The 13,391-nt window shown below is 41.3% G+C and overlaps 2 protein-coding genes across 3 annotated transcripts in view; one reads left to right on the top strand and one right to left on the bottom strand.

Moving 5' to 3' along the window:
• The window catches only part of slc41a2b (solute carrier family 41 member 2b), a 29,510-nt gene extending 22,011 nt beyond the window's left edge, over nt 1-7,499 (bottom strand). The window contains exons 1-5 of one of the 2 annotated variants that reach the window (XM_053414906.1): nt 7,357-7,499; nt 5,978-6,640; nt 3,463-3,570; nt 1,475-1,546; nt 11-155 (exon numbers count right to left, since the gene is read on the bottom strand). In XM_053414906.1, coding sequence (XP_053270881.1) covers nt 11-155; nt 1,475-1,546; nt 3,463-3,570; nt 5,978-6,508 — 856 coding nt within the window. In that variant the 5' untranslated portion in view covers nt 6,509-6,640; nt 7,357-7,499. Of the gene's footprint in view, nt 1-10; nt 156-1,474; nt 1,547-3,462; nt 3,571-5,977; nt 6,641-7,043; nt 7,204-7,356 lie in introns of those variants that run through there. The other variant, XM_053414905.1, reaches the window with a different exon arrangement.
• A 359-nt stretch (nt 7,500-7,858) lies between these two features.
• nopchap1 (NOP protein chaperone 1) lies at nt 7,859-11,750 on the top strand. The gene is made up of 4 exons (XM_053414907.1): nt 7,859-8,016; nt 9,318-9,392; nt 9,531-9,664; nt 10,435-11,750. Exons 1-4 carry the CDS (start codon nt 7,932-7,934, stop codon nt 10,621-10,623), a joined length of 483 nt encoding a protein of 160 aa, XP_053270882.1. The 5' UTR covers nt 7,859-7,931; the 3' UTR covers nt 10,624-11,750.
• The last annotated feature ends 1,641 nt before the right edge of the window (nt 11,751-13,391 follow it).

Here is a 13,391-nt window from a genome sequence, read left to right as displayed (position 1 = left end):
GAGTGTTTACCCTGCAGCATGGATGCGATGAAGGCTGTAGCCACGCTGCTAGAGCACAGCAGTACAGCGTGGCTCATCTGGAACTTCCCCTCTGGGATCCAACCAAGAACCACAGCTGCTACAGCTGCCAGGAAACCCACCACAGTGGCCTGAACCTGGAGCACAGAGGGAAGGAGCATTGTCTTCTGTGCACTTTCAGTGGTTAAAGAAAACAAGAATTACCATGTATGTGAAAAAACGCAAAACGGTACTTAGAGGATTAGTGATAACAACACCTCCAGATATACACAGTGAATCATCTATGACATAACACCTCCTGGTGACATGTTGTGTAACATATCAATCACACAGCTCACAAAAACACTGTGATGTTGCATGTGGATATGTTGTGTTCATTAGTGTGTGTGGGTAGATGCCACACAAACAGTCAGAGTGAAATCCCACCTGGTTACACCAATTACCTTCAGCCGAACGTAAGCTGTTGTCAGACATGAAACTACGGTGAGCTGAGTCTGGACTCTTTACAGAGTTTGCTTTTCACACATGAACAACACAGCAGCAGATTTTCCGCTCGTACGCATTCAAGACTGTACAGAAATCTCCGTAGTGTTCTTGTGAGGGGTGGTGCAGTAGGCAGAAGCAGGAAGTTTCAAATAAATTCCACTGCAGACATCACATGGCTCTCTCTGAGGTTTCTACGTATTTTTACCCTGTTAAAAGGGTTTTAATGTTTTTTCCTTACTCTTGCTGAGGGTTAAGGACAGAGGATGTCACACCATGTTAAAGCCCTATGACACGAATTGTGATTTGTGAATATGGGCTATACAAATAAAATTTGATTGATTGATTGACATGTTGTTGTTTACAGCAAGTCGACGCCAGAGTCGGCTCTTATCACCAAAAAAATCTCTTGACATCTTCTTCAGTGTCTTCTATCTGTATAGCACTGCCTCTTCATCCTGAGATATTAGTTTTGTTTACTCTTCTATTTTTCGTCCGTCGCTTGCTAGAAAAATCATCAACCTCCCTCCCCCAACTCCATCGTGTTAAATATTGCGTATGATTTTCTGCTGTGTTCATACATCAGCTCCTCTGCAGTTTGTGCAGACTTTTGTAGCAGGGGACTGAAAAAGTCAACAAAAGTCCTGTGGCTCTCAATAGGACATTTGCGTTCACACATACAGCCCCTCAGGAGATTGTCTCGAGGATCTCGGGAGTTCAGTGTGTGTTCCTGTACTTATATCTATCTAACATAGAGTAAGAAAATTTGGGGAAAGTGAGAACAGTTTGACCGGTCCAGACATTTTCAATGAGCTGTTTGAGGGTTAAGACTAGGTACTAGGGTTAGGTTAGAATTAGTCTTTAGGTTAGGGTAAGGGGCTAGGGAATACATTATGTCAAGGACTGTCCTCACATTTATAGAGAGACAAGTGTATAGGTGTGTGTGTGTGTGTGTGTGTGTGTGTTGTATTACCTGTTTCAGTGCCAGGTTCCCTATGATTAGATTCCACTTCTCTATTGGAGAATCCATCTTGCCCACATTCACCTGAGTGGGGAGTAAAGACAAAATAATAAAAACCAATAAAACAGAGTAACGGACCGTTTTTCCACAACTCGAACCACAAGAGCCATAAAAGGTAAGGCGCACAAAAGTAGCAGTAAACTACATCACAAAAGCCTGAATATACAAAGAAAATGACCTAATTTGAATTCGGCCCCCAAATATGTTACAGCAACAGCCTCAAAATCTCACTCGACTCAACCGGACAGAACGCTAGAGTTACGGTAAAAGCTAAAATAACTGTATTGACGGTAAAACATATTGTTAACTTAAACTTTGGGATTGTGAAGGCCTGGCGAAAAATAACAAAAGATCTGGACCAACCACGCAGTGGACCGTCATACCCAGAAACTTCCCCCTGACCACCAGAGTATATATTTTTTTTATATTTGACTGATGTATTTTGATTAAAGATTCTGTAAACTTCTGGTATTCTGAGAGGGACATTAATGAAATAATAATCAATTATATTTAATACATAAAATGCTGCTCAAATTGCTCTAAAATAAAATTAAACACATGAAATCAGAACACATTAGCAAAGAAACAAAGACTTAGGATATAAAAAACATAAAACTAGCAAAAAAGTATAAAAGTTGGTTAAAAAATATATATATATATAATAATAATAATAATAATAATACAGAAAATGGTTTTAAAAGGTTAGAGATACATTGACTTTCAAATCCTCTTATGGGTTAAGCTCCAAAAACACTGAATACCCACCCTGCTGCCTTTGTTAGACTTACACCACTACATGACTCTCCACCCTACCAGTCTGTAATACTGCTTCCTGTTTGTGGTCTCCAGGCCCAAGCTACAGTCTGGATGACATCAGCAGTTATTTTCTCAGACTTGATAAAGCTCCGGAGCTATAGAGGATGGTGAATAACTTTTATTTCCACTGAAATGTAATTAATTAATTCAAATTAATATTGCCTGACAGATCAGACAGGAGCAGGGTAAGATTAACAATTTATCAGTGACCAATCTCAAATATGCAGACGACACAAACATAGTCAGATTTATCACCAACAAGGAAGATCAATACTGTGGGATGTTGCCCATACAGTCACCTGGTGCCAGGTCAAATGTGTGAACAATTTATTGACTTGAGCACAAGTGAAGAAATAATCAAAGATCACTCTGTAGCGCACCATGACACATGCACAAAAATAACCTCGGACCCCTCCCATTCACCTCACCACCTGTTTCAACCGACCACAAAATCATCCAGTTACAAAAACATGTTTCCCCACAACCATAGGGAGAGTGAACGCTATGCAACAATCATGACATACATGCGCTTTAAATAATCTGCACTGTTAAGTATCCCATGTCATTGTGTATTGTGACCACTGTTTGTCATTTTTTCATGTTGACGTGACCTTTTCCTTATTGTCTGAGGTCTACAAGCCACAGAAATAAGCAGACTAACTGTGAAACTGGTGATTATCTGATAAACCTGCATATTACTTCTTAGTTAGTCTGGTCTATGAGGAGTTGAAAACAAAACTCAAATTTATTGAAGATGAAGCTATTCTATATAGGCAAAACTGGACAGAATCAAAACACTTACTCATTTCAGAAGTGAAAACTGAATCATATTTTTAACTGTGTCGTCAGTGTTGAAATAGAGCTGACAGGTATTTAATGACAGATGATTATGGCTCATTCTCTGATCAATAAACCACTGCATTTTTCAAGATTGTAATTTATTGAAATTGAGACATTGGGTGCTATTGCCAATTAATTTGAACCAGTATATGTTCAGAATTTGACATCTCATATAAAAATAATATATCAAGAATTTCTGAAAAATTTAAGAAATATACTTCGTTAGTCACTGCAGAAGACAGATGGATTGTAGTATACTTTATATATGTGTGTGTGTGTCTCACCGCTGTGGACAGCCTGGAGGCCAGAGTCATCTCCAGGTTTCCCTTGAGGCCTAGTAGAGCAGGTACAAGGATGAAGATCTCAGTGATATACCGGAACGCCTCCCAGTGCTGTGGATGAAAGTGACATGACATTTAAATGACTCCACTCTCAGTTCAACTTATTTAGCACTGAAATGCTGAGATATCATTTGCTAAAGCAAATGCCTTGTTTGAATGTGTAACTGCAAATGTGTAAATGAATCCAACAGAGTGAAGACACTGGTTTGTCAATGTTGTCAGGAACTTGTAATTCAAGTCTTTCACAATTGCTTACATGCTAAAATCAAAACTTGAAATGCAACTACTGAAACTCATGTACAAAATCCCTTAACCAATCCGCAACACTAGAAGCACACCTCCTGTATTACAGTCACTTTTTTTAAGGAGAAAAACACAGTTTCTACAAACTATTACATACAGTTCTCTACATGAGGCGCAAGATTCAAGATAAAAATCTCTGATGTGGCCGTCTGTCTGACTGAATCAAAAACTAATTAACTTTTTTCCATGAAATTCTGTGGAGGAGTGGGGCATGACCCTAAGAAGAACCCATTACATTTTGGAGCTTATCCAGATCAATGCATCTCTAGTTTACCAATTGGCAACAACCAATCCTGAGAGGTATGGACATCATTTGCCCGATTGTTTTACTCGTATGTCAGAGCTGTAAGGCCACAGATGAGGAAACTAGAAGAGGTTGAGATCAAGGAGTGAAAATAAAAGGAGGACCAGGACAAGGATAGGGACATATATCTCCGACAGCATCAGACCGACATAGGTTGATAATAAGAGTTAAATTAAATATTTTCACATTGTTATTCCTTTGAATCATAATTTTTACTAGCTACATTCAACACTATATAAGAACAACGTCACAATAGAAAGTTGCAAATTTACCTTAATGTTTAGGGAAGACAAAAAACATCCAACAGTGGTTTGATTCAATTGATTTAGAGGGACAGACCTGTCTATATATTAGAGTGGAGTTATGTCACCAAACTTTAACTTGTGCTTGCTGCACTGGTTATTGTCTAGGGCAGCAAAAATGACTCTCTGTTTTGATGGACAAAAACAGGAGCACTGGACATGCTATATGTGTAAATATATACTCACCGGCTACTTTATTAGGCACACCTGTTCAATTGCTTGTTAACACAAATAGCTAATCAGCCTATCACATGGCAGCAACTCAATGCATGAAGGCGTCTAGACGTGGTGAAAACGACATGCTGAAGTTCAAAATGACCATCAGAATGGGGAAGAAAGGGGATTTAAGACGGGCTGGTCTGAGTATCTCAAAAACTGCTGATCTACTGGGATTTTCACGCACAACCATCTCTCCGATTTACAGAGAATAGAAAAAAAGAGAAAATATCCAGTGAGCGGCAGTTGTGTGGACGAAAATGCCTCGATGTCAGAGGAGAATGGGCAGAGTGGTTTGAGATGATAGAAAGGCAACAGTAACTCAAATGACCACTCGTTACAACCAAAGTATGCAGAATACCATATCTGAACGCACAACACGTCGAACTTTGAAACAGAAGACCACACCGGGTGCCACTCCTGTCAGCTAAGAACAGGAAAATGAGGCTACAATTCGCACAGGCTCAGCAAAATTTGACAATAGAAGATTGGGAGAACGTTGCCTTGTCTTATGAGACTCAATTTCAGCTGCGACATTCAGATGGTAGGGTCAGAATTTGGTGTCAACAACATGAACGCTTGGATCCTTCCTGCCTTGTATCAACGGTCAGGCTGGTGGTGGTGATATTTTTTGGCACACTTTGGGCCCCTTAGTACCAATTGAGCTTAGTCTAAATGCCACGCCTTTTTGAATTTATGCTACGAAGAATTAAGGCAGTTCTGAAGGCAAAAGGGGGTCCAACCCGGTACTAGCAAGGTGTACCTAATAAAGTGTCCGGTGAGTGTATATCTACATATAGTGCTGCAAAAACTATGCCAGGGGCACTGAGGCCCATCAATCCATTATCTCATCCTTTTTAACTCCACACAGAAAGACCCCAGCAAAATGATTTCCACCTTCGTACTGTGAGGCCATAGTTGTGCCACCTGACAGGTTTGTGTCACAATCAATAACTTTATAGGACACAACTGCGGAAAAAAACATAGAGCTTAAAGCAAGGGCAAAAGTCTGATCATTGAGAAAGAAGCAAAGGGAGCTGTAAACAACAAGGACATATCCCCAAAAATATAGTACACACGATTGCCCAGATCATTTATTTTGTTTGATTATACTGACACACAATCTGAATGGTTAGAACGCCATTGAGGACATTTCAAAGACCGACTACAGTGTTTGCTCCACTGACACCTGGGAGATACAGGAGCCTCTGCTGCCACACAAACAGGTTTCCACTGCTACTTCTCCCTCTCTATTGGTCTACTTCTGGTTAGATTACGACTACTTCACATTGTATTTCTGTTTGTACAGTACTTCTATCCTATCTTGACATACCTGTACAATATCCAGCACCATCCCGGCTGATACAGTTCCAAATCCAGCGAGAAGGAAGGGCAACAGTATCTGCAGTGCCATAGCCAGTGGTGACTCCTTGGGCATTATCTGCCTAGCAGATCCCTGCCCTTCCTTCTCCTCCTCTTCCTCCTCGTCTGCCTCTTCTCCTGAGAGCCTCCTCTCAGCCAGCATGGGCTCTGTTTCAGAAAAGCCTCCATCTCCACAGTCAGATAGGGTCACAGAGGACCGAGAGGCCCGGTCCAGGTGCCGCCGGCTCTCGATGTGAGATGTCTCTTGTCTGTAGCCATTCTGGAGCGAGCTGGCCTCAGGTTTGACTCCTAGGTCCACCATGGACAGCCGCTCCTCCTGCAGCTTAGTGTAGCCAGTAGGAACCATGGTCTGGAACAGAGAGGAGATCCGCCCGGACGACACCGATTTCAGGGAGAAAGCACTCCAAGCACTGCTCATACGCACCGTCAGGCTAGAGCCCAGGGACTCTCCTATAGCTCCCCCGAGGCTCTGGATACTCATGGTGTGATCTGGGACTGCGGTGTGTCATCTCCTGTCATCCAGTCGAAGGGGGGGAGCAAGTTGTACACTATCTTTTTGCCGTGGCTAAGGTGCATCTTCCATGTCACAGACTGTCTTCAGGGACTCAACAGTCTGCAGAAATAGCAAAGAGAGACAACAGATAGGAGAGCAGATAGGAGAACCGGACAACAACATCCAATGAGCATTTAAAATAAGTTAATAGAGCACAGACAGGGGCTGGTGCTGTTCACTGTCACTTTGTTAACTTGTCGTTACAGTTTGCCCTCAGGCCTCCATGGTGTCTGCCTGCCTCCGTGGACAGCTCTTCTCTGTCATACGTTATCAGCACGAACCAACAACTATCGGTACATTTCCCTGAGCACGAAAACACTCGAGTTGTGGACATGCTACCTATCACAGCTATGTTAGCTTGCTGTGTAAACACATAAGAGCAGGAGGATCGGCCGGGGAGCTAAAGCTAAAGAAGCCCGTTCTTCTAGTCGGCATTCAGTTTGGTTTCTTTTCCAAAAGTTACCTTTGTGCTGCGGAGATGTTTAATCCAGGAGATGTGCGCTGAGACTTGTTTCAACACAGACAGACAGACAGACAGATAGACAGACACTTCGCAGCGTCAGATAAAGCAGTCGTCTACACCAAAGATCGTCTACGTCGGCTTGATGAATGTTTGGAAATAGTGGCTGAGGCTTTATTCCGTCTAAATAATTCCTGGTTTCATTCACTTTATGTTCTTGACGATATAACGTTAAAAACGACTAGTTTAGCTCAACCATAAAACATCAATTAAATCAAATAAGCAATTTGCTTTTAATAGACAAAGATGAACTCACGGTTTAAAACAATCTCGTGCAGCTGCGTTCGGTGAACGGACAAATATGAATTCATGTTGACAAAACAGGTAGGAGTGAGACCTCTTCTCTCTGTCTACCCAGCTGACCCGGAACTAAACACAAAGATTTTTTCACAGAACTTTATTGACGTGTACCATAGACTGTATATGAAAGACGTGTACACAACACAACTACAGTCCAAACTAAAGAAGGCATCGAACAGTGAACAGCTCTTCATAATCAGATGAAAAATGCTCATCGATCAGAGTAAAGAACAAACCGAATACTATATATCATAAAACAAATCCGGTGAACCTTATCTGGTCCCATCTTGAACTGCTCGTTTGTTTCTCCTCAACCCAGATATATGGGGACTTTTGACAAGCCCTTAACGACTCTGCTTGACTTTCAGGCTCCATATTTAATGCTATGTTTCATTTTACCATTATTATTCCCTACCACCAAGTTCCCGAGTTCTTCCCCAACGATAGAGGGCGCCATATAAAACACAGCCTGTATATGTGTAAACGTCCCTGTCCTCTCACCCGGATGTTGCTCTTCACAGCAGCACGTTGATGAAAGACCCGAACCACTTGAAAATGGAGCTGAACGCGGAGAAGACGAGTTCACGGGCGCTGCTGTCATGTGGTGGTGGAGCAGGTGTGTATACACCGAACAGTTAGCAGCTGGTTACTTGGTCTTAGTAAAGGAGTGGGGTTATAGCCATTTGTTTTTCTGAAAGGAGCACAGCTAGCCTTCTCTCGATTTCTCTCTCTCTATCTCTCTCTACAGTAAAAAGTGCTATCTTTCTCTCACAGACTTTCTCACTCTTCTGAAGGATGTGCTTCAGTCCTCTCTCTCTCTCTCTCTCTCTCTCTCTCTCTCTCTCTCTCTCTCTCTCTCTTCCCCCCCCCCCCCCCCCCAGCTTAGGGGTAAAGTGAGACAGCCCAGAGAAATCAAGGGGGTAAAGTGATCCACTACTTTTTCCACTTTAAAACTACCATAACATTACATGTTGTAATAGTTAAAATCCTGACAGCTAGATTGACAACCACACATTCCAAAACTATTATCGGACTAGTAACAGAATCATGGGGATTGGTCAATTAAGCACATTTATGATTATTATGTTAATGTGATTTCTTGCACACCCTAGCTTACCTGCTCATTGTTTCTCTGTCCAATTTGCAGGGACAGGGATATTGTTTTTCTCTGCGTATTCAAATGCCAGTTCACGGCACTTAACTGGAGCAAGGCCATGGCACTGGTCAGCTAGTTGTTTCAAGTGTCTTCTTTCAAGCTTTTCTTAAGGACTTCTTTCCTTGCATGACCTCAGTGGCTGCACTCTCTCTGTAGTTTCTTGGCATGATGTCTTTTCTACAATGTTTATGACATTTAAAATAAAACGTATGTAATTTAATACTAGACTAAAATATGTTTAAGACTGAACTTAACTTGTGCTTCATGTGTAATTTTACCCCACTGCATTTGTCTCACTTTACCCCACAGCCAACATTTTAGAAAAAACCTCTCTTAGCAATTCAGGCTAATCTTCAGCTAGCATCAATCACATGGTAATATATGTTGGAAGTTCATCAACATATATGATATAAGTTTTTCTACCTGAATCAATTCGTTTTGACACAACAGTTGATTAAGTTCAATCTATCTCTTGCTGTCTGTCTCACTCTCTCTCCCTCACACACTCACATACTCACTCACTCTTCTTGAGGGATGTGTCATTCAGTCTCTCTCTCTCTCTCTCTCTCTCTCTCTCTCATTGACCTACTCAATGGTCCAGTTGACCTGCTTTCTGCACTTGGATAAAGGATACATCTCATAACATGGTCACTTTGTGCTTCCTGTCTGAACTTATTTTGCCACTGTTGAGAAACATGTCAGTTAAATGGATTGTTATTGGTTTTGCCGAGATGTAATGAGCTTGTTGCTTGTGCTGTCAGGTCTCAGTGAGACTCTTCTCCTCAAGCCAAAGGCTGACCGGTCCCTGCAGACAGAGAGAGTCCCAAAAAGCAGTGGTGAGACCTAATATCAATTAACTGCATGATGAAATCTTATTCATTAGTTCTTTTACATTATGTACTTGTAGGAAAACCAAGAACAAAAACCAGTTTGAGACATTCAGATGTGTGTGTGTGTGTTTTGGTGTGTATCAGTGTTGGAGCGGCTGCACAGCTTCCTGCCTCAGATGGCTGCAGCTAACGAGAAGCTGAAGCAGCAGATGGAGGAAGCTCCTGCTGGACACTTTGACATAGAGTGCGTGGAGGAGGCACAGAGAGTCATCGAGATGGTAAGTCTCCATCTTATGGAAGAGCCTTTTTTAAAGCTTGCAAAAACAACAGACACAAGGTTTTATTTTTTACAAGATTCTACAGATGTTGGTCTCCCCTCCCCAAAATCAGACACTGTTTTAACTTCCTCTAATCTTGTTTGGTCGGTGTGATCTGGCTTTCCTGCTGCCTCTAAACTGATAAAGAGGAAAAAAACTATCATTCGGCTGAGATTATTTTAGGAGTAGTATGGATGTAGCCTGAATTAATAACGGACCTTTTAAATGTAAGTGCGCAGTCTGCATCTTTAATTATCATACCTCCACTTGTTTGGCTAGGAGATCTTATTCAGGTCTATGCTCTGGACTCTTTTCGGTTTAAAGGGTCTAACTTTTAACTGGTGTGAAAATGAACAGAAGCTTTAGTCTTTTGTTATTTAAAGCTGTCTACAGTTCTGATGGTTTGCACACTAGTAGGTTATTGGCTGAATCTTGCTGCAAACATATCTGTCACTCTGTCTTCATTCCATAAAAACATTGACAATCAAGTATTACTATAGACCAAGCAAAAAGGCAAGTTTAGATCACGCACTGCACTAGTCCTTTTAAAACCTTCACCACGTCCATCAGATTCTCAGCCCATAAGCTTTTGAGACGTTTGCTCCCACTATCTAAACCATTGCAAATATCCCCCTCTATTTGCTGTTTTCCTTTGTATCTTAAGAATGCAGATATCAAAATACTTCTAAAAGTGCATTAACTGAGTTGGGATTTCTTCTTCTTGTTCTAAGGATGTTGCACTGGTGGAGCTCAGTGGTTCAGACGCTGACTCTGAGGATGAAGAAGATTTTTTTAACTCTGAGGAGGAATCGGACTCTTATGATGAGCAAGAGATCACAGAGGAGAACCTTAAACTACCTGGAGACAAAAGCAAGAAGAAGAAAGCTATCATCCAGGTTCTGGACCAGCAGGGGGCATAAACAAGTCAGCCAGATTCTTGACTTCATATCGAGTTTATTTTCCCCCTGAGGAGATGTTGGTGTGACAGAAACTTTGCCAAAGGAGTCAGGGTCTTTTTAAGCTTCCCAGACACAGACAGTAAACATGAAACTCTTTCTTGGAAGCAGACATGAGTCATCGCTCTGTGAGCGACACTAAATGTTATTTTGAAAGAATGAGGACACAGTTTCAATATTGCCTTGTCATCGTGTCTGGACAGCAGCTGATCATGCAACCTTTAATTAAGTGTTAAGGTGTAACACGGGGAATCATCTGTGTGTACAAATTCAGTTCAGGCACAGTTACAATGTTCTAAAGGTCACTACGAAAAAGGTGAAAATAAAGCCTGTGTACAAGTATTCTGAGGAATTTATCTTCAATTTGAAAGGATGTTTTTACTTTTAGTAAATGTACACTTGTTGAATTTGTCTGATAAGTCATTAAGTTTAAACTGCTTACAATGTTGAAGGCAATACTCTCTGGCAAATTTTTATTTGGGCCACCTTTCTACTACAGATTGGGACCCTCTCTTTCCCTCTGAACAGCATGAATTCCGGGTGACATGAAAACGTTTCTAAGAAATCTTGCTCCACGTCCCAAATGTGTTCCACTGGATTTACATCTGATAACAGGAGAGGTCACTGAAGTTCTCTGAATATTTGTTGGTGGAAGCAGCTTGAGCTGTATGTTTTGTGACATGGATCATTATCATGCTGGAAGGAGGCACATGGTAATGTCAAAACTCTGCCACAATGCCCCTCTCTGATTGTTCATAATCCCATCACAGTCCAGCACTGATGTCTTGTTGGAGTGGGTGTTGAGGTCCTGGTGGTCTCGCTCTGTGAGAGCTTGGTCTTGGTACTGAGCTCACAGAAATAGGAGAGAGGTCTGAACTTAGCCCCCCTGATAGAGAGAGGTTATGGTTTCCCTGTGCTGAACCCCTGTTTCTGTTATTCAGCTCATCCTGACTTAAATGTTATATAAATGGAGTGAAAAAAATAAAAGAAAGTTCTGTCTATATTATATTATGCTATACAATACTGGCTTTAGAAAGCTATACAATGCAGCACAAAATGATCATAAATCGAATAAATTCTTTTGACACAAACTGTGTGTGTGTTTGTCATGTAAAACTACACTACTTGCCTTTTGTGCTTTGTTGTCTCAGTGGAATTTTGCATAAGAAAACCCCCCAGATTTTCCTTGTCAGGTCTCAGGAAAAACAGCAGGCAATATTTTCTGTGTAATTTTAAAGGTTAGAACTATGGTTCAGAAGAGACAAGGATTTTGCTTGTTCCACACTCCAGTCCTGTTGGTGGCGGTTATGCCCCTTTTAAAGTGTTTTTCAACCGCCAATACACACTAAATGTGTATGTTGTTGAGATGTTTGCCATGGTGATGGCATTAGAGTGGGTTGAGCAAAGTAGCTGCAATAAAATAGTTATATGCAGTGACTCTGCATCAGCCCTCCCAAGTATCAAAAAAGGAGAGGCAAAAACCGTTCAGGTTAATTGTTTGAAATAATATTTACAGTTACAAGAATGGGGAAACACGGAATTTGGCTCAGTTTAGGCATTTTCGGTAATGAGAGAGCGGATATATTAGCATAGGAGATAGTTAACAGAGAAGCTGTTGAGGTTAATATTAAGTTATCAAAGTCAGAGGGCAGAGTCATAGTGTGGAAGAAAGTAATTCAACAGTGGCAGCAGAAATGGGATACGGCGCCAAAAGGAAGGCATCTACATTCAGTAGGCCTACAGAGCGTTACAGAGAGTTACTCAGTTAAGAAGCAGGAGAAATATAAGGAAGGAGCAGGTAACAATAAGCAGACTAAGGATCGGGCACAGTAATTTGAACGACAAAGTACACATTATTGGGAAACAGCCGACTGGATTGTGTGAATATTGTCAGGAGGAGAAAACAGTAAAACACCTCATGTCATGTGGGAAATTCGTACAGGAGAGACAAATACTGATGTAAGGGAATAGGACGGCGCTGAGGCAGTGTATGGAACATTTTAGAATGTACAGATTGTGCACAAGGGAGTAAATGCATTTTACATTTTTCTATTATGACTGGACTGGACAAGCGGATATAAGTTTAAGGTATTATCAGAGAATGGAACCTGAAGGTGGCAGTAATGCAACATTCTGGATGCCAACTGTCGTAAAACAACAACAAAGAAGAAGAATCACTCAAGAAGAAGCAGCGGAAGAAGAGGACGATGACGACGACAACACAACAGCGGTGAAGAAGCAACAATGTCTTCAGTTCACGGGTTCAGAGAGTTTGTCAGTGAGCGACTAAATTCTGCTGCTGAAGAAATATTCAGAGTCTTTGAACAAACTTTCGTCGAGTACGAGAAAGAGATCGTTCGTCAGCGCAGGTTGTTGGATATCGTTTGGAAACCTGAGGTTAAGCTTCACAGGACAGGTGAGTACAAACACAATGGTCTTCATGAAACTAACACAGGAACACTACACTGGCATTTTCTTCAGGATTTGTGTGATGATCTGGACGATCTCACAGAGACCGTGTCATCTTACATCACGTTCTATGAAGACCTCGTCATTCCCACGCAAACAAATTTTCCTCTACCCTGATAATAAACTATAGGATTCCAAATCTGTCCTTAACCCAATTAACTTGCGCAGTATACACTTTAATCAAGGGGCTATGACTTGGTACACAAAGCTGCAAAAACTAAAAAGGAGCTTCAGCTTGCTAAACATAGCTAAAGTTTAGGAAT

This window comes from Pleuronectes platessa, chromosome 22 (assembly GCF_947347685.1).
Source record: "Pleuronectes platessa chromosome 22, fPlePla1.1, whole genome shotgun sequence".
Taxonomy (NCBI): Eukaryota; Metazoa; Chordata; class Actinopteri; order Pleuronectiformes; family Pleuronectidae; genus Pleuronectes; species Pleuronectes platessa.
Note: the sequence above shows the minus strand (reverse complement) of the source record. Positions and strands in the feature narration are given on the sequence as shown.

Bases quoted from the DNA above. Each gene is read 5' to 3' on its own strand.
- nopchap1 (XM_053414907.1), top strand. From the start codon at position 7,932: ATGAAAGACCCGAACCACTTGAAAATGGAGCTGAACGCGGAGAAGACG. The intron at 8,017-9,317 runs GTGTGTATACAC...TTGTGCTGTCAG, and splicing joins GTCATGTGGTGGTGGAGCAG to GTCTCAGTGAGACTCTTCTC. The intron at 9,665-10,434 runs GTAAGTCTCCAT...TCTTGTTCTAAG, and splicing joins CACAGAGAGTCATCGAGATG to GATGTTGCACTGGTGGAGCT.